Genomic DNA, 14,046 nt, shown 5'->3' on the forward strand with positions numbered 1-14,046 from the left:
TTGAACATTTTTGTATCATTGATGTTTTTCTTCATTATAAAAACTGTTGAAGTAGACTACATAAGGATGTGTGATCAAAGGGAATTTGTGAAGGGTAAGGAAGTTGGAATAGATTCTCTCTTAAGATTCCATCCTGTTCTAATAGTTTATGTTTATAAATTAGTCAAGGTTGGTACTGTTTATAAGAAAATAGTTATTCTTTATTGTGTCACTCGAAGTTTTTTGCTCTTTATGTGTTAACATGAAGGTTTATATATATGAAGCCTTGATTGTATTGCTGATGAACTGTCTACCTACTTTTCCTCTCTCCTGTGGGTGAAGCAGAAGCATATGTTGTATCAGTAAGTGGGGAACATCAAGTGAAGTTTGGGGGCTTCACTGGGAACTTCTACTCACTAGTGTTCAAATGAATAATTCCAGTTTTTATACAACTACTATTTAAATGTGAGCAAGCCTCTCATTCCCACTCTATTTAATTCTTTAAAAACATTGGTAATACTTTTATAAATTTTAGATAAAATGTGAAAATCAGTTAAATGTAACTTGCATGAAAATGCCCAGAATTAATTTAGTTATTGAAATATTAATTGTAGAAGATCTTAGTAATGCATAAAAGAGAAATATGTTAAATTTTCAGTTATTTTCAAGATAAAATAATTTAATGAATATGTTTCTGTTCATATTCGACAGAAGTGGTTAAAATGAGTAAAAAGCCAGTTTTCATTGTTCTTAAAGTGGCTTGATTTATACAGCTTTGTTGTGTATTTGTTCCTGAGACTCCCTCTGGTGTCTAGGTTTGAAAACATCATTAGGTTAACAGGCATTTAATAACAGTTACTGGGGCTTCCCTGGTAGCTCAGCTGGTAAAGAATCCGCCTGCAATGCAGGAGACCCTGGTTTGATTCTTGGGTCAGGAAGATCCCCTGGAGAAGGGATAGGCTACCCAACTACAGTATTCTTGGGCTTCCCTGGTTCCTCAGACAGTAAAGAATCCACCCGCGATGCAGCAGACCTGGGTTCAATCCCTAGATCAGGAAGATTCCCCTGAAGGAGGGCATGGCAACCCACTTCAGTATTCTTGCCTGGAGAATCCCCATGACAGAGGAGGAGCCTGGCAGGCTACAGTTCATGGGATTGCAGAGTCAAGACCCAACTGAGTGACTAAGCACAGCACAGTACTCTTCAGTTGAACAGATTTTAAAATACATATTTTAAATACAAGATCGTATTTTTCCTTTAATTTTTATTTTGCTTGTATGTTTAATTTGCTTTTAACTGGGGTAGGAGAGGAATTGACTTAGGTGTAGATCTTGCACCATTCAGGATTGCAGGGTTAAAATCAGCTGTCCTACTAGCAGTCTGAGTGGTATTTTTCATGTTCTGTATGAATGATGAGGGTGAAAATTATTTTGACTCAAAATCACTTTGAGTGACTTTGAGTAGCTTGCTTTGATCAAAACAAGATGACCAAAATGACCAAATGGCAATTTCTTTGAAGATAACAGCATTTGACTTTATATGAAAAACTTCTGAATACTTCATATACTACACAGATATTAAAAGTATAATGAATTAAGAAACATCTCCAAATCAGTGGACTTCACCACCATTTAAATGATCTAGATCTTTTCTCCAATAGAAGCATTACATTTTTCAGAGTATTGTGTCTTGTGGTCATTTTAAATTTTCTTCTCACAAATATGTGAATTGAAACTAATGCCTTAATAAAACTGAAAGTTATATATTGATACTGTATACTTCATGATAATTATTTAAATCTAAATGGATTTAAATAATATTGAACCATGGCTCAAATATAGTGAAATAATTATAAAAGTAGTATATACTGGCGTGGCTTATATCAAATGTCTAAAACTCAGGGATAATTAAGTATAAATATATATTCACATATATACACAAATACATTTGGATTTTGGTGACAGAGGTATGCCAGTATGGAAAAACTGGTAGCAAATTAAGTTCTCAGGAAAAGTCATGTGTTAGTACATAAGTGTATGTAGGATTCTTTGCCATTGATTTCATTGCCTTTGGTGAAAATCAGTGTTCCTATAATGTTACCAAAATATCCTTGAAGACACTTAAGAATCCTAAAAATCCTAAAAAACCTGATATATATATGTCTAAATAGAAATGTTAAGTATTCTTATTCTTTCTCAATATTTCCACTAGTAATACATCCTTTCTGTTTTCTGTATACCTCAAACCATCATATATATTCACGTTTTAATACTTGTTATGTGTTTCAGGGTGTTGACGATGCCTTCTATACATTAGTTCGAGAAATTCGAAAACATAAAGAAAAGATGAGCAAAGATGGTAAAAAGAAGAAAAAGAAGTCAAAGACAAAGTGTATAATTATGTAAATACAATTTGTACTTTTTTCTTAAGGCATACTTAAGTAAAAGTGGTAATTTTTGTATATTACACTAAATTATTAGCATTTGTTTTAGCATTATCTAATTTTCTTTCTGCTCCATCCATACTGTTAGCTTTTATCTTGAATGCTTATTTTAAAATGACAGTGGAAACTTTTTTCCTCTAAGTGCCAGTATTCCCTGTGTTTTGGTTTTTGAACTAGCAATGCCTGTGAAAAAGAAACTGAACACCCAAGATTTTTGTCTTGGGGTTTTTGGTGCATGCAGTTGATTACTTCCTATTTTTCTTATCAATTGTGAACTTTAGTGTGAAACAAATTAATGAGGCTTTCAAATCATCCCTATTGTATTGTTTTATCTAGTCACACACATGGATTAATTACTAATTATAACTTCAGTTGAGATTTCATGATTGGTTTTACTGAAACATCGAGGGAACATGAATTTATGGGCTTCCTATAGTTTCATCTTGTAGGTATCATTGTCCTATAGTTTCAGTTACCCTTAATGAATGTCAGGTTACACTGTTCACAAAGGTTTTCTTCTTTCCACTGCTATTTGTCAAATGGTCACGTTCCCTAAAATACTATATTTTTTCTATAAAAAAAAGAAAAAAATGGAAAAAAATACAAGGCAATGGAAAATATTAAAAGGCCACTTACTTTCCACATTAGGTAAATTCCTATAATGCTCTGAATAGTTTTTTATGTTAAGGCAGACCCAGTAGGTAATGAGGATTAGAACAAGCATTTTGGGACTATATTTACATGCTTTAAATTTTTGTAATAACAAAAAAATTTTAACATGTATAAAGAATTCTCATAGGAATTAAATACAGTCTCCCTGTGTCAGATTGCTCTTTCTTAGCATAAATCTTTTTCTTGAACTTCAATCTTTAAAAGTAGTTTTAATTCTACTGATAGTGATGTAAAAGATTATTTGGGCCAGTTAGCTTGGTAGGTGTTACAGAGACCAGGGTGGCATAGCCGGGCCTTGTGTGAACCTTTAAGCTACATGGAGAGTTTCACAGTGTGGACTGCATCCCTGTGGTCTTCCATTGTTGCCATGCCTTGGTTGGTCAAAAACAAGGACTTGCAGAGAGATTGAATAGCTCAGCAAGGTACATTCTCATTATGTCGTAGTCCTACTCAGGAACATCACTTTTTTAAAATAAAAAACCCCAAAAAACAGAACTTAAAAAAAAAAACAACATTATTTTAAATGAGATTTTCGGTGGGGTGGAAAGATTTTAATTTTTTTTAAACGATGAAATGAAAAAATGTCAAAATCTTGAGTATTGGCTAGTTCTCTTTAACACTGGCTAAAGTAACATTTTTGTAAACACTTCAGTACAGTCTGGTCCATTATTAAGAATATCTAATGCTTATACAATAAAGTAATGCTAACAAAATGATTCTTTGAATGCATTTAAAATGTTAACTTATTTTAAAATATTTGAACTGAGATAGTGTGTTGAGGTGAAAGTATCACTGGACAAGGAGGAAGTTGACTTAGATTCTAAGTTATGTGTCTTTGATTTTGGACAAATCACTTACTAGCCATTTCTTCATTTTTAAAGAAGTCATCTCAAAGGCTGTATCTAGCTTTATAACTATGTGATTTACATTCAGTTTACATAAGGATATACCTATTTGTCAGTCTCAGCACCATCTGTAACTTTTTACCTGTGTTATCATCTTCAGTGCCAGTCTTAGGCAAAATTGTGCAAGAGGTGAAGTTTATTTTTAAATATCGTTCTCTGCTTCCAGGACTTTTCCCATATTAGTGTTGTCTTGCCTGCCTACCTTACACTTCTCTATGTCCCATGACTTGATGTTTTTTCTTATAATATTTCTCATTTCTCTGAACTCAAGATTTATTGCTGCTTTGGATATCTCCATGATGGCCTCCCATCAAATCATACCAAAATGTCCTATATTGTAAAATTCCTCAGGCTTAACGTAATCTGACAGATACTATAATGGGATTTGACCTAATAGCTAATTTTCAGATTGTGGCTGTAGCAATTTAATTTTGATCCTCTGAACATCATCTCTTTGCTGCCTGGTTCATCAGTTACAAAGCAGGAGTTTTCATACCTGCTATGAATAGTTAGAACCCTATCCCATGGAAGGAGAATTTAATAAAAGTAGTGCTGAGAGAATTCCTTATGTAATTTACTAGGACTAGCCCTGCTAATAGTGATACATTCCATTGTTTTAAAAACTAAAATCTTACCATGAAAGACATTTTCAAATTTAACTCATGTCTTACTCTTTAGCAGAAGTCATTTTTTCAGCAAATATTTCAGTGCCAGGCACTGCCCAAGGCACTGGGGATATTAAGAGTACCCAAACATGGGACATAAGGCCTGTCCTTAAGTAGTGTTTATATTCTAGAGGGTCTATATATCAGTGAGGCATCTGACCCATGACCCAGATACAACATAATGCATGTTGTAATTCTGCAAAAAAATGATTTGGTCTCTAAGTTTAGTTTCTTCCAGTTCTAAAATACTTGTTTTGCTCTTATTCCAAAGTAGCTGTTTAGTCAAGCTCTTTTTTAATTAAATCAGTTTACTTCAATGTTTTAAAGGAGTAAATTTGATTATTTTTTTAATTTGGCATAATTATGTGATTCTATTGAGACAATTATAGTACAAATTAAGTTGTATGTCAGATAATGTTAAAATCCCCCTGCGTGTAGTATGGTCTCTTTGTATAAGTAATTATAATAGATGTTCAAAATTAAATATTGAATTCTAAAAGTTATTTCTTCTGGGTAAAAATAAACAGATGCCTGAGCTAATTCACAGAAAAGGAAACTTCTCTGTAAAAATCAATATGGTTTCTGAGATGCTATATTAAACTACAGGCTTCTGGAACATTAGGTAGGGAGTTAAGACTTGCTTTAGTACCTCCTTTTATTTCTAAACAAGAGAAAGAAATGGCCATACTTCAGGACTTGCAGTGTATAACTGAGGTGATTTTTAGGACTCTTGAATTTTTGATGTAGCTGGGCAACTTTTTTATGGCAGTGGTAATTATCCTTTATTATGTGAATTTTGAATGGTTTAATAAAATGTTTGTTTTTGTAGAGATTTTAAAAGGGGAGAGATAATCCTAGAAATAACATAAATGTTATCTAATTACAGCCTTAAAGATAAAAATCCTTGTTGCAGTTAAAAAAATTGCTAAATTACATAGTTTTAGACATTAACGTTTGTGGAAGAATGTAGCAGAAGTATGTAGTAAAATTTGAGTGAGTATCTCCACTTAGGAATTCTAGGCTCTATTTTAACTGAGTCACACTGCATAGGAATTAGAACCTAACTTTTATAGGTTATCAAAATCTTGGCCACCATTGCACAATTTTGTCCTAAAATATATGGAAACTTTGTGAGGCATGTTAAGTTGCAGTTTGCACAAGTTCATCTCATCTGTATTCCAGTGATTTTTTTTTTCCTAACCATTTTTCCTACACATATACACATTTAGGTTTCTTTGTAGGCGGTAAAAACTACCTGCCCCTTCCTTCTGTCAAAAAGTAATAATTTATTGATTATTTTGTATTAATGATTTTTAACAACCCATTAGTAACTTTAAAGCTGAATTTATATTTAATAACTTTGTTGTTGATATTGGGTAGCATGAAATCTGCATTGAGAAATTGAACAGCATATAACTGGTAGCTGTAAATTCCTTCAGAAAATGAAATTTCTTTCTTTCTAGAAATATATTCACAGCAGTTCCTAAAGATGAGTCATAACTAGTAATACTTGTTTTAATAGTTTTAAGTGCCTGTTTGGGATGATAATAGGCAATTTTAGATGAATTTATGAAAAAAAAATTATTACCTGCAGAAATGTCAATTATAGACGGTCCCCTTCCCTATAGAGCTAAATGGGTTATGTAATGTTTTATTCAAAAGTTTCCAATTCCACTGTCTTGTGTTTTCATGTTGAAAATACTTTTGCAGTTTTCCTTTGAGTGCCAATTTCTTACTAGTACTATTTCTTAATGTAACATGTTTACCTGGAATGTATTTTAACTATTTTTGTATAGTGTAAACTGAAACATGCACATTTTGTACATTGTGCTTTCTTTTTGTGGGACATATGCAGTGTGATCCAGTTGTTTTCCATCGTTTGGTTGCGCTGACCTAGGAATGTTGGTCATATCAAACATTAAATTTAAAAATGACCACTCTTTTAATTAAAATTAACTTTTAAATGTTTATAGGAGTATGTGCTGTGAAGTGATCTGAAATTTGTAATATTTTTGTCATGAACTGTACTGCTCCTAATTATTGTAATGTAATAAAAATAGTTATGGTGACTATCATAGTGTGGACTTTTTTTTTTTTGGCTGTGCTGCACGACTTGTGGGATCTTGGTTCCCTGACCCTGACCTGGGTCCACAGCAGTGAAAGTGCCAACTCCTAACCACTGGATTGCCAGGGAAATTTGAAACATTATCCCCACAAATGATACAGGATAGTTTATAAGCAACAGACGCTAAATTATATTAGCATATATTAGTAAATTAGTAAATCTTTTCTTTAGCTTATAAAGCTAGATGTTTTTTATTTGTAAAAGGTGCTGTGAACATTGTGTAAAAGTTTAAGTGTTTGCTTTAAACCACGTTAGGTTTAGGTCCTATGACATACTAACACATTTAGAAGTGGATGCAAACCAAATCTGCCTTTATGACAAAAGAATAGAATAACATAAATCATTACTTTTTATTGAAGGTATTGATATACAACAGGTGATTTGTTTTAAGGCTCAAAGGCATCCAATTGCAAAATTAATACTGGAAATAATTAAATAGGCATGTAATGCCAGTCACTGGTAGGCTGTTTCAAGTTCTTAACTCTATACATATTATTTCTACTAACTGCACTTAAATCATTACCAGATGCTACTTCTTTTGCAGTGAACACTGGATATGTGCTGTTAACATTTCAAATGGGGTCAAAAATGAGCTCCTTCAAAAGTTAAGGGAAATAAACTTGCAAGAAATTATTCTGCTTAAGTGTTAAATGGCATTCTCTTTTCAGTAAAATGCAGAAATGAGCTAAGGATAATTGGCAAATTTTTCACTAAAACTTAAGTACATTATATTTTCATTTGAAATTGGGTGCTCATCAATTTTTAATAAGTAGTTGGCAATATTATATAGCTAAATTACTATAAAATTGACATTTAACATTAGTTAATTGTTATATAAAAATTGAGCATAAAGGTTGCTGATAAAGCAATAGAAGTTGAAACCTGTTTTAGTTCAGTAAGGCAGCTCAGGTATTTTTAACACAATGTATATCCTTGACACTTTAAATGTTATTTTTGCCATAGCTGGTACATAAACAGCTGGCACTGATCTTCAGTCAAATGATAGTAATACTGATCATTTAGTTTTGTTGGTATCTGAGTAATAGCGTTGTTTCATAGCTCTGTATTTCCTAAGGAAGTATAATGCTTCTAGTTCTTTCATTACAAATTTGCCCCTTTCAATAAGTTCTTTGATCTTCTCTGGGTCCTTCACATCTTTGTTTTTAAGGAAAACATTCTTCAGACGCCTTTTGAAATAGTCTGCTCCTTTTGGATAGTCTCGTCCAAGATACAGCAGCTTAAAAAAGAAAGATTATATATTTCTAAACAATCTATGTCATATAACATTTACAAAACTGGCAACGTACGTACTTACATTCTTATAAAGATTCAATACTTCTCCTCTTAAAGAATTGGCCATTTTCACTTATCATGGAAAATATCCACTTTTATATGTAATATACCTAAAGAAAAAGAAAAATCTTTACAAATAACTGCATTGTAGTCTTGAAAAAGATTTTACCCACTGGTAAACTAGTACTTTTTTTTTTTTTTTTGCCATTCAATAAAAGTTGATTGTGCACTTTTATGTTCAGGCAGTGAGATGCAGCTGTAAACGTGTCAGGTAAGATAGCTGCTATCACAGAATCAGCATCTCCTGAGGGACATAAAAGATCATTATGAGTTGTGGTAAGCTCTATGAAGGAAACAGAACAATTAGAGAAAGCAGATCTTCAGAGATAAGCAGGTGGGCCTCTTACAGAGTGGCATGAATTAGAAATCGACTTGGAATCCCAGCTGCACAGTGTTGTACAGGTTGCTTAATCTTTCCGAGCCTCTTTTCTTGTCAGAGGGAGAACTGTGTGCCCTGCTCTCGAGGCAAGGCTCGAACTGTTCGCAGGACACTGGGACAAATCAAGGGTGCCCTACAAAGAAAGGCTAAAGAGTAGGACAAACAGGTGTGAGAGTCAAGCAGGTTCACAGCTAATGGCAAATGGGCAGGAAGATCAGTGATGAAGAGACCAAGTGAACAACCCAGAAAGGGGGTACATGAGGAGCAGGCAATATCCAGTGGGATAGATAAGCTTAATCTTCATGTGTACTTTGCTGCTAGTGAGAGGCAGCTCCTTAAAGGCACCATCACAGCCTAAACATAGAAAATAATTCCCAATACTTGTGACGGTTGTGGGGGTTAACTCCTAAAATTCGTACATTATAAACATTTAGTTTGTGATAGGCCCCAAATGAATGTCAATGCCATATATAACCTTAAAATTTCATAATGCCCATTTGCCCATTAATCTAAAATAACATACCTTTTTATATCCCTCATTAAATTTTTATTTTAAAATAACTTCATTCAATCTTTCAGAAAAGCTGCAACTCAGATTTAATAACTTTTTTCCCTGAACTATTTGAGGATAAGTTGCTAACATGATACCAAATCAACCTGAATACTTTGTAGTGCCATCCAAAAGAAATACAGTGCAAGCCATCCATGTAATTTTACTTTTGATAGTCCTTATTAAAAAAACAGCTGAAATTATTTTAATAATGTATCATTTTTATCCAAAATATTTTAAGAAGTGTTATGCCAGACATGTTTCTAAGTACCAGTGGCTTAGTTGCTACCATACTGGACAACAGTTTGAGGTACTTTCTGTGAACAAGGATGTTTTCTTACAGCACAAAACAACCATCAGAATCAGGAAATTAACAAGCACTGCTATATTACTACCATTGAATCCACAGCCCTGTGTTTTGCCCTTTGTAGCAAAAGAATCCAATCTACACTGATTACACATTGCATTTAATTTCCATGTCTCTAGCCTTCAATCTGAAAAAATTCCTTAATTTCCTTGATTTTCATAAACTTGACATCTGTGAGGATCACAGGCCATTAATTTTGTAGAAATATGTCTTGTTTTGATGTTAATTTATGGCTAGGTTCAGCTTACATAGTTTCGGCAGAAACATTAGACATGCTTTATTTCATTGCACTCTATTATGTGGACACAATTCCAGTCTGTTCCATTATGGCTAAAGTTAGTTTTGATCACTTGGTTAAGGTGGTGTTTGTCAGAACTCTCCACAGTTACTTTTTTTCCTTTGAAGTTAGCATTTTGTGGGAGGTACCGTGAGACATAAGTATATGTCATCCAGAAAAACCTTTCATCTTGCAAAAACATTAAAAGTAACAGAGCTTATGGTGGCGGGAGCAGGGGGGGGGGGGCGGGGGGGCGGGGGGCGCAGTTTGAGGCATACCACTCAAATCCTCTGCCGTTGTAAACAGAGCACCAATTTAAAAAAACAAATTGGTACCTGGAGAGCTGATCTGAGCCACTCAGATTGCTCTCAGTATTGCTGGAGGGTACCACAGAGATAAGATGAAGTTTATGAATAGGAGTAGAGGGCTGGAGACCAGGAAGGGATCACAGGAGACAGGAGGAAATCCCTGGGGATGATGGTTTTACCATCATGATTGTGGTGAGGTTTCATAGGTGTAGGCATGAGTCAAATTTATCAAATTGTACTTATACTTAATAAGTGTAGCATTTGTATGTCAATTACATGTTAGTAAACCTGTTTAAAAGTAGTGTAGACATGCTGGCAGAATGCCAAGAGTAGGGCTGGGAGATCCTGAAATGCAGGTGAAAGTAGACATCTAAATCACGAGGCTGGTCAGTAGGGGATTCAACCTGTAACCAGGTCAACAGTTATATACCTCTGGGGTATACAACTAAGCAACTAAGTAGTGTTTTTTTTTTTTTTTTTTTTAACAAACATACTTGAAAGGCTTCTGCTGCCAGTATAGCAACTGAGTGAAGACCTTTTCTTGCTGAAGTTTATAGATCTGCTTCTGTGGCTTTTCTTTCTTAGGGAAAAAAAATAAATAGCCAACACTGTTTACATGTTAATAATTGTCTGCATCCCCTATTTACTAGTGATTTATGAGTTCACAGTGACAAGTATACAATGATCAGAACATCTGAGTTCATTAACTTTCTTGTTTTCCTCCAAAGTGCTATTTTTCTGCTTTTGTCTGTTATCACTTGAGCTTTCCTGCATAAATGGTAGTCCTTTTCCAAAAAAAAAACCACCACAAAAAACAAACCCTTTAGAAATCTGCTTATAAGTTGCAGCTTAGAGACTTTGGGCCTTCACTGAGAGTGATCTAATTGGGCCCTTTATTGGGGAACCTCTGATGTTGTTATCTTAGTCTGTTCCTCCTGGGCTGGTCAGATTCCACAGATAAGAGTCTTCCAATCTTCTGAGGATTTACTAAATTAAGAAGTGGAAAACGACTGAGGGCCTTGCATTCAGCATCATGTATACTCAAATACACCTAACCTGCTCCCAGTGTGATTCTCATGTCCTTTGTATGCCTGAGGACACCCCCACACCATAGATGATTCTGTCCAGAAATAAACCTCTAGTCTTCTGAGAGTGAGGCATGCACTTAGAGGTATTTCTCAAAGAGCTTTCACTTCATCCTCTCTGATTTACTTCATTCTTCATTTCCAAATCCAATGGCCCTGTTCCAGGGCCTTTTTGAGAATTATGCAGTATAAATTGGGCTTTTCAAGTGTGCTAGATGACAGTCATCTGTCTTGCAGCTTCCAAAGTTTGTCATCTCCTCCTCTATTAGTCTAATTTTTTTTAATTTAATTTTATTTTTAAACTTTACAATATTGTATTGGTTTTGCCACATATCGAAATGAATCCGCCACAGGTATACATGTGTTCCCCATCCTGAACCCTCCTCCCTCCCCATACCATCCCTCTGGGTCGTCCCAAATGGTTTACTGAAGATTTAGTGTTTTCAGGAGTGAAATTAGATGGGTCTATTTAACCGGGTACAGCAACAGCTAATTCCATTTTAAAAACTTTTTTTCTGAGAGCCATTTTTTGTGTTTTAATCTTACTGAAAATGACACTTAAGGAAGAACCTTGTGCCCTTAAAATAATTGTAAATCTACATTAGATGTAATTTCAAATAAAAAATTACAGCCTGTTTAATTCCTGGCAAAGAGCATAGCTCTATTTAATTCACAATTTGTAAAAGCTTTTAGAATGTGGGTTAAATTGTCTTTAGCTGTTTTTTTTTTTTTTTTTAACAAATTATGCATAAAAAAGGACCTGCCCAGCAAAAAAGTAGCTGCTGTGACCAAGATAAATTTGTCCCATTCCTTGATATATTAACTTTTATGAGCTGAGGAAATGTTTTATTACTGCATACTGACCTTTAGGCATTTAAGTTTACTTTAGCCTTTAGGAGAAACAGGTTTCCTTGGGTGAACTGGTGAAAAATTTAAATGCAGCAGGGACCTGGGGCTGCTCCTTAACTCTGCATAAAGTCATGGAAATTACTGTTTTTATAAAGAGCCAAATGAGAGTTAGGGACTGTGAGAAGTTCCTTATCATTCTAAGAAACCTGGATGGGGGTGGGCATACAATCCACATTGATAGCTCTTTCCCAATGACTTGTGGGCCAAGACTTAACCAACTCCAGTATTGGGTTAAGTGAGAAGGCAATGGTAACCAACTCCAGTATTCTCGTCTGGGAAATCCGAGGGACAAAGGAGCATGGGCGGGGCTACAGTCCATGGGGTTTCGAAAGAGTAAGACATGACTTTGTGACTAAACAACAACATCATCGTGCCTAAAGCTATTACTGATCACTCTTCCCCATGAAGTTCAGATTTGACTCAAACAGATGGAGCACATTTCCCCAAAGTAGTTAAGCCTAAAAAGCTTCACACTAAAATTTATCCCAACACACTTGGCTGCACCAAAGGATATGTAATCCGAGAGTCAGGTGGCAAGAGATTTTGCCCCCAAAGCTGGTATTCTGCTTGGTTGAGGCCTACCTAGAAGCCAGATTATAAAAGTGAGTTGAAAGAAGATGGTCATGTATGTTCAGAGGGGCTAGGAACTGCACCTGTCTGGAGGTAAAAGTGAACAGAGGAAATGGGCCTTCTTATTCTTGCAGGCTGTAAGACTAGTAGAGGAGAACTATATAAGCCCACTGGTATAATCTCATAGCAGAGCAGTCGCCTAGAACACAGTCTAGCATGTTCTAACACATCCATAGCAAATCCTCCTCCCTGGGGGGAATTTGGTGGAAAGAGAACTTGAGCAAGTCTCTCCCCTGAAATCCTATGATATCAAAATTATTTATGATTACCATCCACACTTCCTTACTCCCATCAGAGCTGACTGAAGTTCTGTAATCGTAAACATTAGTAGTTTGACTGAAAAACAAAAGCTTAGTTCCATACCAGCTTCGGAACTCTATATCAAGTCGACATTAAGAGGTTTTTAATCTTGCTACCAGGGATGTGAAGGTGAAATGTCATAGCTATGACCAATCTGGATTTCTGTGGGGAGAATAACACTTTAACCTACAAAGACTAGCTCAGTCAGAAATACTTATTTAATAATACCTTTGGTCAACGAAATTGCAAGAGACAGCGCATTATAAAATTACAATCAGATGAGAAATGGTGGCAAGAATTTTAAAGCATTTCACGTCTTGTCAGGCTAAAATGGGGTTTAAGCCTAAACGGGGTTTAGATCTAAATTCATACGGAATTCAGATACGCTTTGGAAGGTTAATTTCTCAGTCTCTTAATTTCTTCTAGTTTTCCTGTTGGTCTAAGCTGCCAGAGTTTCTTCATGTTGGTAGACCGACATTCGAAGGGTTGTGCTACCGGTTAGTACACTGGGACCTTGACTCTGGGCACAGAATTTAGCGCGTCTTGCTGGGTCTCTGAGACCTCCACCAGTAAGGAATACGTTACCAGGAACTGCTTCAAATTATTTCCAGTTCTTGTTTAGAGCTCCTCTTGAAAAAAACAAAACAAAACAAACACCAAAAAACAGCATATACCTTGATAGCTCAGGTAATAAACAACCAGGTGCAGGGAGAAGAATCTGAAGGTCATTTAAAAATAAACAACCCTCTGGGAGCCAATTTATTTACCTCTTTTTCTAAACTGCCAATCGAGCCCGGCCCCCCGCTGGTCTAAGCGGTGACGGCCCAGGAAGCCGACCCGGTGTCAGCTACTTGACCCAGTCGCGTAGCCGGCGGCCCCCTTCCTTCTCGAAATCCGCAAAGAAAGATTCGCCCCAGCAAATCTAGGGAAACAGGGAGAGGGGCTGTCAACGTCGGAAGACGCACACAAGCCCTTTTTCTACACCTGTTGGTCCTCGCCCAGAGCACACCGCCTCCAGACTGAAGCGTCCGGAAAACAAAATAAGACTCCCCAGCGCGGCACTCACGCACTTTCCGGCACGCCGCAGCCGTAAACGCAA

General features: G+C 35.6%; 2 protein-coding genes across 6 annotated transcripts in view; one reads left to right on the forward strand and one right to left on the reverse strand.

Moving 5' to 3' along the window:
* Positions 1–6,739, forward strand: part of KRAS (KRAS proto-oncogene, GTPase) — a 42,727-nt gene extending 35,988 nt beyond the window's left edge. For all 5 annotated transcript variants that reach the window (XM_019961437.2, XM_019961434.2, XM_019961432.2 and 2 more), the window contains one exon: positions 2,268–6,739. In XM_019961437.2, coding sequence (XP_019816996.2) covers positions 2,268–2,384 — 117 coding nt within the window. In that variant the 3' untranslated portion in view covers positions 2,385–6,739. The remainder of the gene's footprint in view (positions 1–2,267) is intronic.
* Positions 6,740–7,115: 376 nt separating this feature from the next.
* ETFRF1 (electron transfer flavoprotein regulatory factor 1) lies at positions 7,116–14,003 on the reverse strand. The gene is made up of 3 exons (XM_019961438.2): positions 13,715–14,003; positions 8,105–8,192; positions 7,116–8,026 (listed from the first exon to the last, which is right to left on the reverse strand). Exons 2-3 carry the CDS (start codon positions 8,147–8,149, stop codon positions 7,805–7,807), a joined length of 267 nt encoding a protein of 88 aa, XP_019816997.1. The 5' UTR covers positions 8,150–8,192; positions 13,715–14,003; the 3' UTR covers positions 7,116–7,804.
* Between the last annotated feature and the right edge of the window lie 43 nt (positions 14,004–14,046).

The sequence above is a fragment of the Bos indicus genome, chromosome 5 (genome assembly GCF_029378745.1).
Source record: "Bos indicus isolate NIAB-ARS_2022 breed Sahiwal x Tharparkar chromosome 5, NIAB-ARS_B.indTharparkar_mat_pri_1.0, whole genome shotgun sequence".
NCBI classification, from domain to species: domain Eukaryota; kingdom Metazoa; phylum Chordata; class Mammalia; order Artiodactyla; family Bovidae; genus Bos; species Bos indicus.

Bases quoted from the DNA above. Each gene is read 5' to 3' on its own strand.
- ETFRF1 (XM_019961438.2), bottom strand. From the start codon at position 8,149: ATGGCCAATTCTTTAAGAGGAGAAGTATTGAATCTTTATAAGAAT. The intron at 8,027-8,104 runs GTAAGTACGTAC...TTCTTTTTTAAG, and splicing joins TATTGAATCTTTATAAGAAT to CTGCTGTATCTTGGACGAGA.